The sequence below is a fragment of the Lissotriton helveticus genome, chromosome 4_1, assembly GCF_964261635.1.
Source record: "Lissotriton helveticus chromosome 4_1, aLisHel1.1, whole genome shotgun sequence".
Taxonomy (NCBI): Eukaryota; Metazoa; Chordata; class Amphibia; order Caudata; family Salamandridae; genus Lissotriton; species Lissotriton helveticus.
In genome coordinates, this window is record NC_136063.1 from 575,869,128 (window position 1) to 575,886,838 (window position 17,711).

At 47.2% G+C, this 17,711-nt stretch overlaps 1 protein-coding gene across 1 annotated transcript in view; it reads right to left on the reverse strand.

Annotated features, from left to right (window-relative positions):
- Positions 1-17,711, reverse strand: part of PREX2 (phosphatidylinositol-3,4,5-trisphosphate dependent Rac exchange factor 2) — a 1,276,790-nt gene that overhangs the window by 750,248 nt on the left and 508,831 nt on the right. Inside the window, exon 13 of the mRNA XM_078687188.1 lies at positions 6,843-6,946. Within this exon, the coding sequence (XP_078543314.1) occupies positions 6,843-6,946 (104 nt within the window). The remainder of the gene's footprint in view (positions 1-6,842; positions 6,947-17,711) is intronic.

The following is a 17,711-nucleotide window of genomic DNA, read 5'->3' on the forward strand; positions in this document are numbered from 1 at the left end:
CATAGATGGTGGAAAGCAGGCTGGAGAGGGCTTCAGGGCACAGACGAGGCTATGGGTTTGTGGCGGGAGCTCTCCTTGCTCATTCATGCCAGTGAAGGGGGCGGGCAGGGTCTGGGGCGGTGGCCAGACCGTGCTTGCTGCCTGCACCTCATGAGATTTTACCTGTGGTATTTTCCAGCAGGTAAAATTAGGTCGGTGTTTTAGCACCCTGGAATTCCAGGTGAGAAAACAGAGACTTTCAGGCTCACGTGTCATCTTAGCAGGTAATCCTTTGTGAGTGGCTTTACAGTAGTGTAAGCTGGACATTGCTACTACAAGGATCAAGGCCTTCTTCTGCAAGATAATCAGTAAGTGGAGATGTCTGAAGTGGTGGAAGGCACCTTTGATGATGCGACTGGCTTGGGAGTTAACGATCTGCTAAGCATAAATGAAAACTATAAGGCTGCACCCTTTCGTATTGGGGTGAAGAGGACGGCACAAGGAGAGAGACCAGCTTAAGAGTAAGACAGTCAGGGGAATATGTACAAGGACTTAACGCTGCCGTAGCGTCAACTTTTTGACGTTATGGCAGCTATTTTTTTATCGCCTTATTACAAGTTGCCTCTAACCTCAGTTTTCCGGCGAAAATGTGCATTTTAAAGATTGCCACTTCTGTTAGCAGGAGTTAGCGAAAATGAGATGCAAGGTAGGTGTTCCCGAGAAAAAACTGCCGCTAACCCCACTTCGCGATATTTACAAGGAATTCCTTGTATGGTGCAAAACCAAAAAAACGGCCTCTAACTGTAGTTAGAGGCAGTTTTTTTAAGACCAGAAAATAGCTGGTCTTAAAATTGGTGCAAACCCTAGGGCCTCATTACAGAAGATTTTGGTGCTGCACGGAATGTTGCTGCACTGCCCTGCGACAAAACTACAGGGCAGGAATGCGCACCATCAATAAGATCCTGGGCCTCATTCATGAAAAGTGTTGCATCGCTGCGACAAAAAAGTGTTGCAACACTTTTCTCTACGCCCTTCTTGCAACACCATGGATGCGCTGTATTCACTGTACAGCGCTCCATGTCGTAATTAATGACAGATACTGATGGAATCCTGACGTATCTGTCAGTGCTAAAGTCACACATTGCTGCAGTTGTGTCACCAGCATGACGCAACTCCAGCTATGCATGGGGCCAGCCTATCCCTGTGGCACTGCGTCACCCATATGCCTGCCTCGCCGTGGCGTCCTAGAATTGTCGCAGTGAAATCTGATGGATTTCACTGTGCCACTCCTATGAGGCTTTGCTGCATGGGAAAGCCGACCCTATATACATCATACTTGATGCAGGTATAATGTGGCACAAGCCTTCACAAGGTCAGGCATATGCCTAGATGCGTCACTAGGCAAAATTATGCACTGGTGGGGTGAAACTGTCAGAAGAGGCTCATGAATAAGCCCCCTTTCTTTAATCCCTACCATGGCGCACAATGGCTGCCGTGTGCCAACGTAGGCACCCTTGCGTCATGATGCAAAGGTTTCTGTGTTGCAGTATTGATTGATGTTGTGGCTCCATCACTTCTTGAGACGTCTGCAGGGCGTCTGGACTAGTGGAGGGCGGGAGTGAACCAGTTGGCCTTCTTGGAGTGTTGTTTGCCTGGCCTTTTCTTGAGAAATGGCAGGGTGTTGGTGCAGTTGGAGATACTTCGGCGGTGGCTGTGCGCTGTGGTGTTGTCATCTGTAAGCGTTGGCAGAGTGGTGGTGCTGAGGGAGTTGACGAGAAGTTCTTCAGTGGCCTTGATCCAGCTGCGAGGGGAGGAGATGATGGCGGTGGGCATGATGAAGAAGTGATGTGCACAATGATGGTCGGTGAAGGAGAGTATGGTGGTGTGGCTGTAGTTGAAGTTCCCGCTGGCGGAGAAGACGTGAGTCCAGTTGTGTTGGTTGGTGCAGTGACTAGCTGCTTGAGTCTGATGTTGGTGAGGTTCTCCAGGAGGGGAATGGTGTTCTGGTCACTGGCGTTGTCCAGATGGAACTTGAGGTTTCAAAAGTAGGATGCAGTCGGTGAATGGGAGAGCCTGGGGTATAATGAGGTCTACAATGGCATCGATGAAAGGGGGCCCATGGCCCAGGGGGCCTGTAGATGAGGGTGCCGCAGAGGATGGCATTGGGGTTGGTCTGGATCTGGAAGTGGAGGTGTTCCATGGTCACTGTTGGGTCAATAGAGTGCGTGGTCATTCAGAGTGTGGTTTTGTAGACATTGGCAATGCCTCCTCCTGGATGGTGCTGGATGTGGTCCAAGGCCAGACAGGCGCAGGCGGGCTTGCCTTTGGCAAACCAGTGGTACGCCCTCTGCGCATGGCCGGGTCCCACGTCTTCTGTGCCCCTGCTCACCTGAGTCTGATTCCAGGAACAGGAAGCAGGCAACCATGCTCCCTCGTCTATGCCAATCACAAGGCAGCATTGTGATTGTTCTTGAGTGCCATGACAAGGCGTCCAGCTAGGGGCTAAAGGGGTGGGAAATGGATTCCACGCAGGATGTAATGCAGCTTGCAATGCGAACAGGGAAGTGCGAATGACTGCTTTGGGTAGTCTGAGAGGGCCGACCAAACAGTCATTGCGCACTTGAGTGGGCATACCACTCCACCCCTGTCCTGCTCCTTGAGTAGAGCAGTCCCAACCCCCCTCCCGCCCGCAAAGCAAACATACCCTGAGTACATCATGTTATTATTTTTACTCTTCTTGCACAGCTTGAAAGCAGTCGGGCGATGCCCTTTCGTCATAACGGATGAGCCGGCCCTGGTGGTGCGTCACCCAAAGGTGCTAGGCCTGGGCGACTCGACCCCGTGCCTCCACCACTACGTGTCCCACCTTCTCCTCACCTGGACATTGACAGTGTGGTGCAATCTGCTACACTCTCTCCAAATCTGTGACTCAGCCAGCAGGAGCCTCAGCCAGGTGTGATTTCACAAGCCTGGGTACAGCAGTCGCAGCCAAGTCCGCTGGGGAACCTCCCAATACAGGTGATGCAACAGGGCCCCCGCAGGTGTGAAGTTGCAGCGCTCCTGCGACACATGTTTGGTGCACCTCAGGGGCATCACCCTCCACAACATCATCTGGCCTGTGATGCAGAGGCGCCGCCCACCATTGGTATTCTCCTCCGCGCACCCCGGTGTAGTGGTGGATCGTAGTATGCAATGCAGAAATCCCTACGTTGGTGTGCAGGAGCGCCTCTACCGTTCACAGCTCCAAGGGGCGCAAAGCGGTCTTCTCACACAGGTCAGCAATGTGTCTCCATGCAACCTGGCAGACTTCACCACCAGGTAAGGGCAATCGCCGCACCTCAATGTCTACCGCCACAGCTTAGCGACTCCACAGCACCTCCGCATCCCACTTCGGGTCCCAGAAGCACACCCAGCGAGGCCTCCGGGCCCTGGGGACTGTCCCCGCTTTCAAGGTTTTGGATGCAATTGTGTTGCAAGGAGTGCGGCGCAATGAACCAGTGATGCATGAATGGTTTTGCAGTGAGATGCGCCTCTTTTCTTAGATGTAACCCTGAATTTCATTTTCCCCTGGGTCTCTGGCGGGTCATCCTGGCTGTTGGGAGGCTTGGGGGGTTGTTGATCTGTGCTGCACTTGGCCCTGGCTGCTCCATTCAGCATTCCATTGGTTTTATTTCCTATTTTTCATTGGAGGTGGACTAATATGCTATTTTTGCCTCTAGAGGCTAAAAAAGTCCAGTTGGGCTGACTAACGTGAGTTGTTTTTGCCCCTAATGGGCCTTTCATCAGTTTTAGCCCGCTAACGTCAGAATTTATATCGCCTTCACGCTAGTGTTACCGGTAGTTTTCACCGCTGCTACCTGAAAATATCGCCATGTAGCGACATATTGTAAATGCATTGTAGTAAGGTGGATATCTGACTATATGGTTACCCCAACTTTTTGCCTAGTGTTTAGCTTGTTTTTGACTTAGTTGGCCTGGGATCCTGCTATTCAGGGCCCCAGGCTATCTGCTCTCCCTATAAAATGGACTCCATGTACTTTAGGTACATACCTGATTGGGAATTGGGTCAACTTTGTGATCCCCAGTATAGTGTACCATAGGTACCCAGGGCATAGGTGCATCCAAGTCCTACCAGGGGCTGCAGCATGTATTATGCCACCTCTGGATGGCCATCAAAACTGACACCACAGGCTGATCACTCAGCTTGGGTAAGGTGGTGTAATCACCTCCTACTTAGATATAGTATACCTATATCTACCCTTATATACAGACACATATATACCTATAAGTCACTCCTATGGCAGGCCTTGACAATCCTGAAGGCAGAGTGCTTGGTTTTATGTGAGAGGGTGCTCTAGCATGAGCTGAGCCCTTCTGCAGCTTTCGGAACCATCTCCTTATAGCTGTTCTATGATATAGCCATACCATATACTCTTAAGTGCATTATAAGCCTCGCGGTTAATGCTAACTTTGGTTTGGCTTTATCAAAACATGTTGTGTAAGGTGTCAAACACTTTGGAATACTACCCCCCCCCCGCCTGTTCTGGCGACGGGGGGTAGCATTCCACCCTTCTAGAGGGAAAAGAGATGTAGTTACTGCTTTACCCGGTTAAATTAAACAGAGCCTCAGCATCACAAAATGGATGCTGCTGCCACAGACACGAGTCTGACCTCCTGCTGCTGGACGAAACTCCGGCAAGAGAGGCCTGGACAATAGGTTTCCTGTCAGGGGAGGTTCTAGCACCTCCCCAGACAGCCTGTAGTGCATAGGGGCCGGGTGGGTTGAATGGAAAGATGCTTTTCCAGACAGTGCCTTTGCCATGCATAGCCCGGTCCTAACCAGTTGCTGGGGCACTCCAGCCCTGCTCTGACGCGAAACTGGACAAAGGGAAAGGGGTGTAACCACCCCCTTCTCAGGGTCCACCCATAGGAGGGACCTAGCAGGTTCCAGCCCCTACAATCAGTATAAAGATAGGAGCTGAGTCTAATGACTTTAGATTACAAACTCTTGGTCCTTCGATGTTCTATATCGACTAGAAGACACAAGACATCTCCTTTGTGGTCAAGGAGTGACCACCCTGTGCAAACAGGCACCACCAGTAACTTGCCAGTTTGCTTTGTCGATGCTACTGCCGGAACCCGAAGACTCAGCTACTCAGGAACTGGACTTCCAGACTTCTCCGACTCCGACCCACATCCACAGCAAAGCTGAGACGCGTGGCGGACATGAGAGATGTGGGACCGGACACCCTGGACATACTGTACTTTGCTAACAGTGCAACTACCGAGGCAGCCTCGAAGTTTTGCATTGGGGTTTGAGAATCCCCAGACCCGAGTGCCATTTGCACCAAAGCTCAGCCCTCCACACTCCACGAGTGATGTGTGGGGTCTGCTCCTGCATTTCAGCTCGATGAGTCTTCCCGGTTGCTAGCCCACTGGCCAGTGAGCCCTCTGAAGATGAACCTTTGAATTTACACCACTGGCCTGGTTGCTCCAGGCTTGCCCCAGCTTCCCTCCCTGATATATGCCTTGTGTGGTGTCCTTTCATTTGGTACTCAAGGGATTATAATTGGTAAAACAGCCTGCTTCACATGCGCTCTGAGGTTTTAGCCTAAGACTGCTGGTCCATGCTACCACTAGGATAGCTTGTCTATAAGGTTGACTTTACAACCACAATCAATAAGGGTCGTTTAGACTGGTGCAAAGTGTCCACTAGAATAGTGGACATCATATGCCAGGCTAACTTCTCACATGCATTGCTAACAGGGCGATACTTTTCGGGGATAGGCCGCATTAGGAAAACTGCCGCTAACTACCGCTAACACTGGTTGGCGGCAGTTTTTGTACATATGCCCCTCAGTGTCGCTGTAGCAACCAATGTGGTCTAACATTTGCCCCCACTGATACCTTCTTTACTGTAACGCATCTACTGCAGAAAATGAGCCAGTTCTTGGATGACAAGAGATATGTATTATGATTATATTTTCTTTTGGTTAAATACTTGCACGGTGAGTTTTAGATCATACAATCACCTGGGCCCAAAGGCAGTGAGTCACCCTGGTATATACCAACACTATATTTTAGCATAAAGTGTTAACAGATGTAAAAACAACAAATACTCAGTTGCAGTCAATACTGTGCTTGCATGTATCATCATACATTGTTAACAAGGATTGTTGCTAGTACCAGTCAACTCGCCCTTAGTAACCTGGAACAATGACACTGACCTTTCATATTCTGCAATACTTTCTCCCTGTTTTCATCTGCTTCCACCCAAAGAAGGGGTAGGCCCTACAGTGACTCCTCGGGTGAAGTGGGTTAGGAGTTGGCACTGACAGGACTTCTTATAGAGCCTCATGCTAGAGGACACAGGGTCTCTCTTCTCCACAAGAGCCTTTATGTTTCACCATAATATTTCCTGCCACTCTCACTCACCTGGGGCGGTTCTAGGAAACGTTTGTATTGCGTCTTATCAATGTGATGTTGTTGTATAAATGTATTGTTGTTGTAGCATGCCTAGTCCAGGACTATGCATGCAATTCTAAAATGGATTTCACCTTACACATCTCTACCCCGAGACACACGAATTCCAGTCACGTAATTCCACTCATAACATTTTTATTCAGAAAGGTGAAGAGTCATATTAATATTTATAATATGCACATGTAAACAGATCAACACCACTGACATCTCATCTGCACCCTAGAAGGAACAGTGGCAGATGGACGGGGATGTGCAGCTCGTTCCTGGGTGTGTGGCATGGTAATGGCAAAAATAAAAGATCCATGTGGGCTGAAGAAGGGAGTGTGAGTGGGATTACTTAGAACATCAAAAATACACAACAGGTGAAATGAACAACATACCTTGGAAATCACCTCTTGCATTCCACTTCTTGGATAGTAAGTTCCATCATCATAGCGGAACCGATACAGCATCTGCTCTGGCTTGAATTGGTGCTTATCTGAAACTAAATAGAAAAGAGATACTGTTAGTATTGAGAGTAATGAAGTGTAATGAAAGAAATAAGGGAGGGGATTTTTTTCAATATCTGTAATAAAATATGGTATAGTTATGCAGACGTTAGAGGGCTGTGCTGATACCTGTGTAAATGACATTTCACAAAATCATAGCAATATTCAGAACTAACAAAGTGAGCCTGCATTCATGACCGTGTTTAGGGCTAGCTATATAAAACTTTATAAATACATAAATAAATAAATGTTGAATCATAGACCATAAATGAATGCCCCGATGTATTGCTTTGTTTAGAGCAGCTGCTGTATGTTCAGGGCCGGAATAGGAGCTAAAAGCAGCTCTGGCAAAAATGTTCAACCCAGCCCTGCTCCTTATTTCCACACTCTTTCACTCTCATTTTTTCTTCTCCTTCTTTCTCCTTTTCCTAAAGCCTCCCCTGTGCTTTCTCTAATTTCCTGAGGGACCTGAAGAAAGTGCCAGCAGCGGCCCCCTTCACTAAAAACTGTCCTACAAAGACTCCAATATAACGTGGAAAAGCCCAGCGGGAAAAAAGGGCAGGCCGGGCCTGGTCATGTCATGTTATGCTATACAGATTTGTAGGGCGATTATATCACATGGGAGAGTATCCTGGCGCCTTATGATGCGATGATCTGGCCTGTCTATGGTAGGATATTGGAAGAGCCAGGTTTTTAGTTTCTTGCAGAATCCGAGGACTGATTTAGTGGTCGGTAGGGGAGCTTGTTACAGGGTTTGGGGGAGATGTAGGAGAATTTATTTATTTATTTATTTATTTAGCGATTTCTAAAGCGCCTGGTGACCCAAGGGCATCCCCGCGCTGTGAGGGTTGTGATCCTGATGAGGGGGAGGGCGAGGGGAGAGATATTTAAGGGGGGATTCTATTTAGGGAATAGATGTGCCTTCAATTTCTTGCGAAATGGCAGGTAGTTGGGTTCCAGTCTCAGGGAGCGGGGAAGAGCGTTCCATCCAGCGGCAGCTTGGACGGAAAATTGACGGAGAAAGCACGACCTCCGGCTTTGTATCGATGTATGCAGGGGACGTGGACGAAGAGTAGGCTGGTTAAGTGGAGGTGTCTGGATGGGGTATGAAAAAGGATACAGTTGCTGAGGAAGATCTTTGGAGATCAGATCTTGCCAAACCTTGTTGGCTTTCAGAAGAAAAATAAAGACCTGGCTGTTTAATCAATAATTCTGCCTCTCTGTGTCACGTCCGTAGCTCTGAGACGCCTTTGGGCATTTGCATGCTTTACAAGTTTAAAAAATAAAGAGATAAATAAATAAAGCTCTGCGTGTGTGTGAGGATATTGAAAAGAGGGCACTTGTGGAATGGGGGATAAAGGAGGTATTGGAGGTGTTTGGATATTTGAGTGCGATGAAGTAGTTTGAGTGTGAATGTGGCGGCTGTGTTCTATACTACTTGTAGTCTTTTGGCGAGTTAGGCTGTGAAGCCTATGTAAAGAGCATTGCAGTATTCAAGCCTACAGGTGATGAGAGCTTGCGTGACCGATCTATGGATGTCCATAGGGCGCGATTTTAGATATTCTGTGCAGTTTGAGGGTGTGGAAAAGGGTAGATACTAACGCATTGACCTGGTTGGACAAAGATTCTGGTGTGAAACATGATGCCCATGTTCCTGGCAGCATTGGAGGGGTGGAGAGTCAGTCCTAGCTTGCTGGGCCAAGAGTTCGGGTACCAGAGAGAAGTGTCTTTGCAACTAGAACTACTTAGGTTTTGAACTAAGTTTGAGGTAGTCCCTGATCATTCAGTGTGCTCCTGAAGATATGCACCTGACGAAGTGTGCTGGGGTGGTGGGAGTGTCTTCAAATAGGGAGAGAATGAGCTATATGTTGACTGAATAAGAGATGATGCAGAAAACGTGTGACCAAATGTTGCTAGCAAGGGGGACCATGTTGACATTGAACAGGGTGGGGTTACAGGAGGAGCCTTGGAGGACACTGCAGATCAGATTGTTGGTGTCAGACAGGTAAGGAGCTAGGCTGACTGACTTGGTGCACCTGAAGAGGAAGGAGCTGATCCATCATAGTGCCGGTCCACAGATTCTGACCTCATGGAGACAGTGGATGAGGAAGGGGTGGGGGACAGTGTAAAATGCTGCCAGGTGGTCTAGGAGAATGAGGGCTGCTGTGTCACCTTTGTCCATGATGAGGTGGATGTCATCGGTAGCTATGATGAGGGCTGTCTCTGTGCTGTGGTGTGGGTGGATCTGAAGCCCAATTGGGAATATTCCAGGAGGTAGTTTGAGTTGAGGTAGTTAGCAAGGCTGGAGCTGATGAGATTTTTCAGGACTTTAGCTGGTTGATGAAGGAACGAAATGGGCCTGTAGTTGACCATGGTCAGTGGGTCTGCCAAGGGTTTCCTGAGGAGTGGTGGGGTGGTGGCAGGCTTCCGAGAGCGCGGGTAGGTGGTGGTGGAGAGTAATGCATTTAGTATGGGCGTGAGAACTGAGCATGTGGGGTTGAGGACTTTGGTGAAAATTAAGTATGGGCACAGGTCTTAGGGAGCTCTTGAGTGGATGGAGCCCATGGTGGGAGCGGATTTCATATGGCTATGGCTGGCCTAGTGATCAGGTTGGTTTCCAGGGTATTGTTATCCTCAGAGAGCAGGACATCGAGAGAGGCTCGGCTCGGTTGAGGGGTGAAGTTGTTGTAGAATGTTCTGTTTTTTTCCAAAAAGTATTTGGATAGTTGATTGCAGAGGTCCTGGGAATGGGTGATGGTCATGGCGCCGGTAAAGGGGGACATGAATTCCTACATGATGGTGAAGATTTCTTTGATGGAGTTTGAGCTGTTGTGAATCTGTTTGGTGAAAGATAGGTGGATGGTGGCTTTGATGCACTGGTGGTAGATCCAGAGGGCTGATTTGTAGTGTTGTCAGTGTTGTCAGGGGAGTGGCAGCACTGTCATTCCAGTTGCTTGCAGTGACACTTTGTGATTTAAAGTCCTCTGTGTACCTGTTGGCCTGCGGCTTGGGGAGAGGTGTGGGGTGATGCTTTAAGGAGCACAGGACGTGAACCATGTGTTGAGGTTCACTGCACGCATGTTAGGTCAGCGTAGTGGGGGGCATCAAGACCAGAGCTCTGAGATGCATACGTCCCCAGAGATTTTTTTCCAGTGTCACCAGGCAGTCCGGGTGTTGGTGGTTCTGGAATGTTTTGGAAGGTGCATAATGAAGTGAATGACGGAGTGGTATGTTCAGGTAGGACACATCTATCTTGAGCCCTGTTCTTTTTAATCTGTACATGGCCCCCCTGGCTACCCTGGCTGAAGAGAACGAGGTCACAATAATATTGTACGCCAACGACACCCAACAGTTGTTCACCTGTACGAAGGGAGAGGAGTGTCAACAAGTGTCTGAAAGAAACTTTTGCCTGGTTCAAACATAATCATCTGAAATGTAACACAGACAAGTCTGAAATCATCTTCTTCAGCTCCTCCCCGTTGGATGCCTGGAAACAATGGTGTCCCCAAGACATGTCTCCTCCCCAGGCAGCAGTCAGGACTGTAAAGAACCTGAGAGTAAAATTGGATGACGTCCTGTCTATGGTACCTCAGGTTCAGTCAGCAGCTGGTACTTGCTTCGGTCTCTTGAAAATGCTCCGGAGGTTTCTATTTTTATTACAGACTACAGGTGGTGCAGAACGCGGCAGCCAGGGCTGTTTTGAGCCTTGGTCCCAGAGACCGGACTTCCCATCATCTAAAGAATCTGCACGGCTGCCTGTCCATAGCAGAATACGCTTCCAAGCTCTGGTCCTGGCTTTCAAGGCTCTGCACGGTAAGGGAGCGAAGTACATCCGCAGAAGAGTCTCCTTTTAAGTACCTGGCAGATCTCTCAGATCTGCACATCAACATCTTATGGTCACCCCAAAGTATCTCAGAGCCCGCAGAGGGGGTCGTTCTTTCCAAGTGCAAGTGACTGGACTCTGGAACAAGCTGCCTCTTCCGCTTAGGCAAGCCACGAACCTACTTGCGTTCAGGAAACAATTGAAAACCTGGCTGTTCCAACAAGCAATATAACCGTTTACCCTTGGGTTTTGTTTTGTTTTCTTTTCCCCTTGCATCTGTTTTTTTTCTGTCTCAGGGCCGGGATACTCTGTAGAGTAGCTGTGCGCTCTACAAATCTATTTTAACATAACATAAGAGGGGTTGGTTTGTCTACCTTGATGTTGGAGAAGTTTGTGGAGATGGGGTCGAGGGAATTTACAGTCGCATGAGTGAAGTTGTTCAGCCGCTGGGTGAGGTTCAAGATACTCAGGTAGTCCAGGACTCAAGGAGAGTGGTGGAGTGGGGTCTGATCTGGTGCTCTGGATGGAAGCTAACATCGTCAAGAAGGATGAAGGCTGTTGATGTGAGGGCCAGAGTGGCAATGAGGTCTGCAAGGGCACAGCTGAAGTGGGATCTGTGTCCAGGGAAGGAGATAGAGTAGAGTTCCTCTTAGGATCGGGGAGCGCGAGGTGCTGATGACATGTGTTCCAGCAAGTTGGTGGTATGTGCTGAGATAATGGAACAGTTGATTTCCTCATTGTAGCTGATGGCAGGGTGGCGTCCAGTTTCTGTCTTATGTTACGATTTTGTACTCAGGAGGTGTGGTCACTGCTTTATCCACTGCATAATCTGGGTTAAGCCAAGTTTCTCGGAGGAATAGAAGGCCTGGACAGTGTTGCTCAGGAAGTTCCAGACTTCTCTGGTGTGCTTGGCAAGGGAGCAGGTGTGTAGGAGCAGGCCGTTTGGGTGGGGTGTGTGTTCTGGGTGGCGATGGAGGGGTTTGTGCTGTTGTGTGTGTGGTGATTGGAGTTGGCAGTGGTTTTGGGGGTAGGATAAGAGAAGTGGTAGTTTGGGCAAGAGAATAGGCTTTTTGTCTGGGTGATGGACGTCCATGCTTTGCAGTAATGAGCCTCGAGGGTTGAGGGCACGGAGAGTTTCGGGAAAAGTTGCACCTAAGGCAGCTTTGATTGATGGCCGGAAGACTGGGGGTGTTAGCGCTAGGCCCAGTTGAGGAAACGATGGACGCAAATGGACTTGACTTTGGTGCACTAACTCTCCATCTACAAGAGGTTGCCATTAAGAAGGCCTTGGAAAGGGGTAGGAGAAGGTGATGGATGGACAAGGCTAGAAGCATTTTCATGGAGCACGAAAGGGGTAGAAAGGGTGGGAAATATAGAGGGGTTTAAAGGCGCCAAGCAAAAGACCAAGAGACATAGAGGTGCAAAATACAATAAAAAACAAAAGAAAAAAGACAGACTTCGTTGTCGGAGGACTGAGATGGTGGGGTGAGGAGCTGAAGCATCACCCGGCAAAATGGTAAGAAGGACTCAGGGAGAGGGGCAGTGAAGGCAGTGAGAGATGCTAGCAGAGCTTACATGGGGTGGAAATGATGGGAAAAGAGTGGAGTGGGATAAGGAGAGGGGAAAAAGCACAACGCAAAAGACAGCAACACAGAGAAACGGATCAAAAGAGACACAGTGACACAAAAAGAGAAACAGTAAAAAGCAAACGAGCAAAGACAGTGCAGGGAGAGATTGGAGCCAGCTCGGCGTGGACAGGGCTGAAAATACCACAGGTCCACAAGGGCCAGAGTGTCTCGGTTGGCAAACCAAGAAAGGGGGTGGTCGAGTGCTGAATTACAGCCAGCAGAAGGTTCAGACAGGTGCCAGGCAACCTCCTTCAATGGCTCGTCTGTGCTGTGGTTGCCATTAAGAAGGTCTCAGTGAGGGGAGAGGAAAGAGTGGTAGACAAGGCAAGCAGCACTCGTGAGGAGCGCAAAGGGGTTGGAAAGGGTGGGAGAGAGCAGGCTGGGGTAAAGAGAGGGAAAAAGGCTCAAAGCAAAAGAGAGTAAAACAGAAAAGAGAGCAGAGGAGGTGCAGAGGCACAGAAATAGAGACAGCAAAAAGCAAAAGCAAAAGAGCCATTAAAACAGACAGTCAAAAACAACAAAGGAAAAACAGGCCTGAGAGATGTGGGGTTGCCTCAGAGGGGTTTAAAGTTTTACATATCCCAGGTCTGCAAGCGCTGGACAGTCTTGGTTGGAGGACCGAGGCACGAGTTTGGAAGGTGCCGAAGCACCACCCTAAATAATGGTCAGGCAGGGGCCAGACAAACTCCTTTGTGGCATCCCAGCTCCACTGTGATAAATTGTTACAGTTGAGCAGCTATATTATTTTCTTATTACAGTTAATACAGAAGTTGCAAAAAGACTTTAATAAGGACACTGGATATATAGTACTTGGGAGCCTGCAAAGGATATTGCAGGCTCTCATGTAAAATTGTGAGAATATACAGTGGTAGCTAATGCACCGGTGATTGCGCTGAATGTTATGGCATCAAGATAGACTTGTGTCAAAGCTTAGGGCTAGATGATAATGTTATCATGGCATGATGTCAACGTTGACGGTTAGGTAAACATGGATTCATGATAATGTTAATTGCCAGCTACCATTAACCTGGAATTGTGCAATGTCCAGAACTAGCTACTTTAGACAAAATAACCATTACATGGATCAGAGAGAGATAACATAAATGGCAATGTTGAGGGCTAGCTCATATAATGATGGGGTGATGGCAACGTTCAAGGCTATCTAATGTAAGTATGACCTGTCAAACGTAGACAGCTAACGACTATAATTAGGAAGAAATGGTAAAGGTTAAGGCAAGGTGATGAAATCATAGATTGGTCATAGGACTAGCTAATATAAATACAGGATCATGTAAATATTGAGTATATTCTAACATAAACATGGGTTAATGGTAATGCTCAGCACAAGCCAAGTCATTGATGAAATCAAAGCAATGTTCAGGTCTAGCTAATATTAAGATGGAATCTTCAAAAGTCCCATGATAGCTAATGCACACACGGACTAATGGGCTGTATGGAGTTGGCCGATGTAACCACCCACAAGTTTCTCACATATGTTCATGTCTTTGTGTCTAAACAAGGACATATGACTATGGCATTGTTTGGCAAATGTTAACCAGTGGAGGTAGACATGTTGAAGGCTAGTTAACATACATGTGATCTTAATGCAACAAATATATACAGGGACAGGTAATGAGATTCAAATGCATTTAAAAAACAGATCAACAAGTATTTTGATTTTTTGTAGCATAGGGGAAATTAACTTCCATCCAAAAGGAGAGAAAGGTTTAAGTGTACCTAGAATTGCATGGGGACGTGGCTCAATGCAAATCAGGGAATCATCTGCCTTTACGTTCACGTCATATTACAGGCAAGGGAAGAGAGGCAAAGAGAGCATTAGGAGTCACAATGGCTGTGCACCACATAAAGATAGTGTATGGCTATGCATCCTACAATGGTGTCAGTTGGAAGGGGAGAAATATCCCTGGAGCCTCTTCTATACATCCCTCTGCAGGGGACACAGTTTCTCACTGCATCTGCCTGGTGGGGGATCTCTTCCCCCTCTTTTGATCACAGACTGGGTTGCCGTCGACTTAGCAATTAAAGGCAGACTGGCTGCTTCAACCAGCTACTCTGCTTTTCACTATTGCGGAATGCGCCATTCCTCATGCAGGCATGGGTTTAAGTCTCAACTGGAAACAGTGCATTTGCTGTGACACTGTGGAGTGTCCCAATCCACCCCTCACTGTGGCTGAAGCATACACTTGAGGGTACGCTGCAACAAAGTGGGACAGTGTGTAGTATCTCTAATACATATGTCTATATTTTTGTTGAAGGGGTTAGGGATGCTTTTGCATAGTGAATTAGCGGGGGATGAACTTGATACAGATGGAGAAGTGCTTAGTAGCCTATGGTTTCATTTTCTACTTGAATTATATTTTTTGTATTGTACAGCCTCTCTGGTTGAATAATTTCTTTGTGGTGTCTACTAAGGGACTGATTACAGGTGGCCCTGAGAACTGCAATACCCGCACACACACTTGTTAGCACAGGGATTGCAATTATAAGTAGTGGAGTGATGCTTAACACACCTCGTAATTACATGAGGATTTTGGTGCGGTGCGCACCAAGAACCACGTTATTTCCCAAACGGGCAGAAAAAGGGGTATATACTGCATGCTATAAATTCTGAACACCTAAGTGTCTGATTTGATCTAGTTCAATAATTATTGCATTCAGCAGGGCTTACTCGTAGTCAAGCCAGCGGGGTTTTATCCTTTAAACTGCCTCATTTGCATGGTTTTCTTTTAAGTGATGACAATTCTTTTTTAAATAGGTTTGCCATTCATGTAACATATATCATTCTGGCACGTGGTATGTAAACCAGGAGAACGTCCCTGGAGGATAATGGAGAAGACAAGATGAAAGACACGACACAATGAGCAAGACATGATGAAAGTAGTGGGTGATCATGAGAGGAGGCATCACTTGGGTCTTCAACATATTCCTAAAGACAGCAGCAGAGGTTCATGGTAAGCGCTGGGATGTCCCACGATAACTTCAAACAAGGATAACTCCGTTCGACATTTTCAGAAGGGCTCCAGGGAGTGCAGTGATTTAATTGAAGGATGCAGCTCCGCAGCCTCCTGTCCAGCAGATGTTACATTGGCAAATGATTGATCACGCGAGAGTAAGCCTGAAAGCAATGTTTCCAGTCATTCCGTAAAAATTTGGACCTGTGGTGTGATCAATCGGTGTTTCTTTCTGTTCACAGCTGTATCATTAGAGCTTCATTCTTACCTTGACTTTCTTCGTACACATGAGCACCCTCTTCTATTCTCACACAGCCCACACTATTGTGAGTAGGGGTTCTCAGGTTGCATTACCTGCTGCCTTTCACCAAATATGAACATCAGTTCAGGGCACTATTATAAAATTGCACAGTATTGACATCCATTTAAACAAAGCTTTGGCATGAAACAGTTCACAGAAGTGCCAATAGTGCTCAGTACACACAGGTAATGACAGTTACTGACACAACAGTATGAAGCAGTGTCTGCAGCATAACACTCACTGGAGTGACCGCAGCACATATAGCAGGCATTGACCTTGGCTACAGACACTGGCGTTGTTTTCCAAATGGATGTAGGCGGGATTTCCACAACACAATAGTTTTTGGTTATTAAAGTTTACGTTGTGGATGAATAATCCAATAATTCTCCAACCATTATAAGTAGGTCTGGCTCCTTTTGCAGGGACCAGTCCCTTTACACACCATCAAAATCCTTGCCAATATTATAAACTTGGATGCCTTGCCTGCATACACTGTATGATGGTACAAAAGGGGGTGGTGATGGACGGAGCATCTGAACCAATCAAACACTCACACCCAGTCAAAAGACCTGGGTTTATGGCCATGTCTGAACTGGGGTGGCAGAGTGGGCTAAAGAACGGTGATGGATTAAACCCAGATCTGTTGACTGGGTGTGAGTGTTTGATTGATTCAGATGCTCCGTCCATCACCACCCCCTTCTGTACCGCTTTGGCCGCCATGAGTGTGGTAGGGTATGCTCAGACGTGAGTCCCTTGCTCACTTTGCCACTGGATTCAAGCAAGCCGGGCTGAAGACGGCTGAAATGACAGAAACCGGTCCTCGGAAGCTTGTTTCCGGCCAGGGAAGACATGGCTTGGCAGTTCGGGCTGGACTGTTCCCATGAGCCACAGGGTCAGACGATTTGCATATGGCCATGTCTGAACTGGGGTGGCAGAGTGGGCTAAAGAACGGTGATGGATTAAACCCAGATCTGTTGACTGGGTGTGAGTGTTTGATTGGTTCAGATGCTCCGTCCATTACCACCCTCTTTTGTACTACACCCTATGATGGGCATGGTTTAAATAAAAAGAGTTAAAAAAAAATTATAAAGTTGGTGGTGTAAAGATGAACAGAGCAGATGACTTGCATTTGTCACCTTGTGGATTTGAGCGGTTTGATGCTGAAAGAAGGAAGTGACTGTGGGTCATGTGATGAGAAGATAGACCCCATTCTCTGCTTTCCTCTGTTGTCCACTGCCTCACTGTTCCCATGTTTTCTCTCACCTACCTTTTTTTCCTTTGTCAACTTATAACTATGTAAAGCGCTCTGATACCCTCCGGGGTCATGTCCGCGCTATACAAACTTTTCAAATAAATAAAATAAATAAACCTCTGGCTTAGACCCTGGTTACAGGGGACCATTTCAGTTCACTGTTGGGACCAAGAAAGGTACCACATGATCCTTCTTCTGCAAAATAAAGACTTTGCCGCATAACTAGGCGGTCGACAAAACAGACACAACTCCATCACTTGTACCTTCCAGCTGGCCAGAGGGTGATTCCCCTCAAGTAATCTCTTTCTTCTTCTCATTTATGGTCTGACGGTATCAAGGGGATTTGGTTTCAACACGTCTTGCTGCACTAATGTGCAGCAGTGAGAAGAACAGATACACATTTGTCAACAGGGAGTACTGATGGAATATTCAGTTTTAAATATCGTGTTAGAAAAACTTTGCAGCCATTATGATGACTACAAAAATATTGTGAAGGCAGGTATATATAGGTCAGTATAAATTTACTGCACTTAACTCCACATATGTACCTACACCATATTTACCTTAAAGGAACGTAAATGTAAAATTAAGAATTGGTAGCTTTATATATCTCCCTTCACAATATTTTGGTACTAAATATTCTAGCTTTGATATTTTTGTAGCACATTCATTTTGGGCTTGATATTCTGACAACAACTGTGTAGAGAAATGTCAAGGCATCAGAGTTAGTACAGCACCACGACAATACCGCCCCCTCAAGCAACGCTGCACTAAGTTCAATGCAT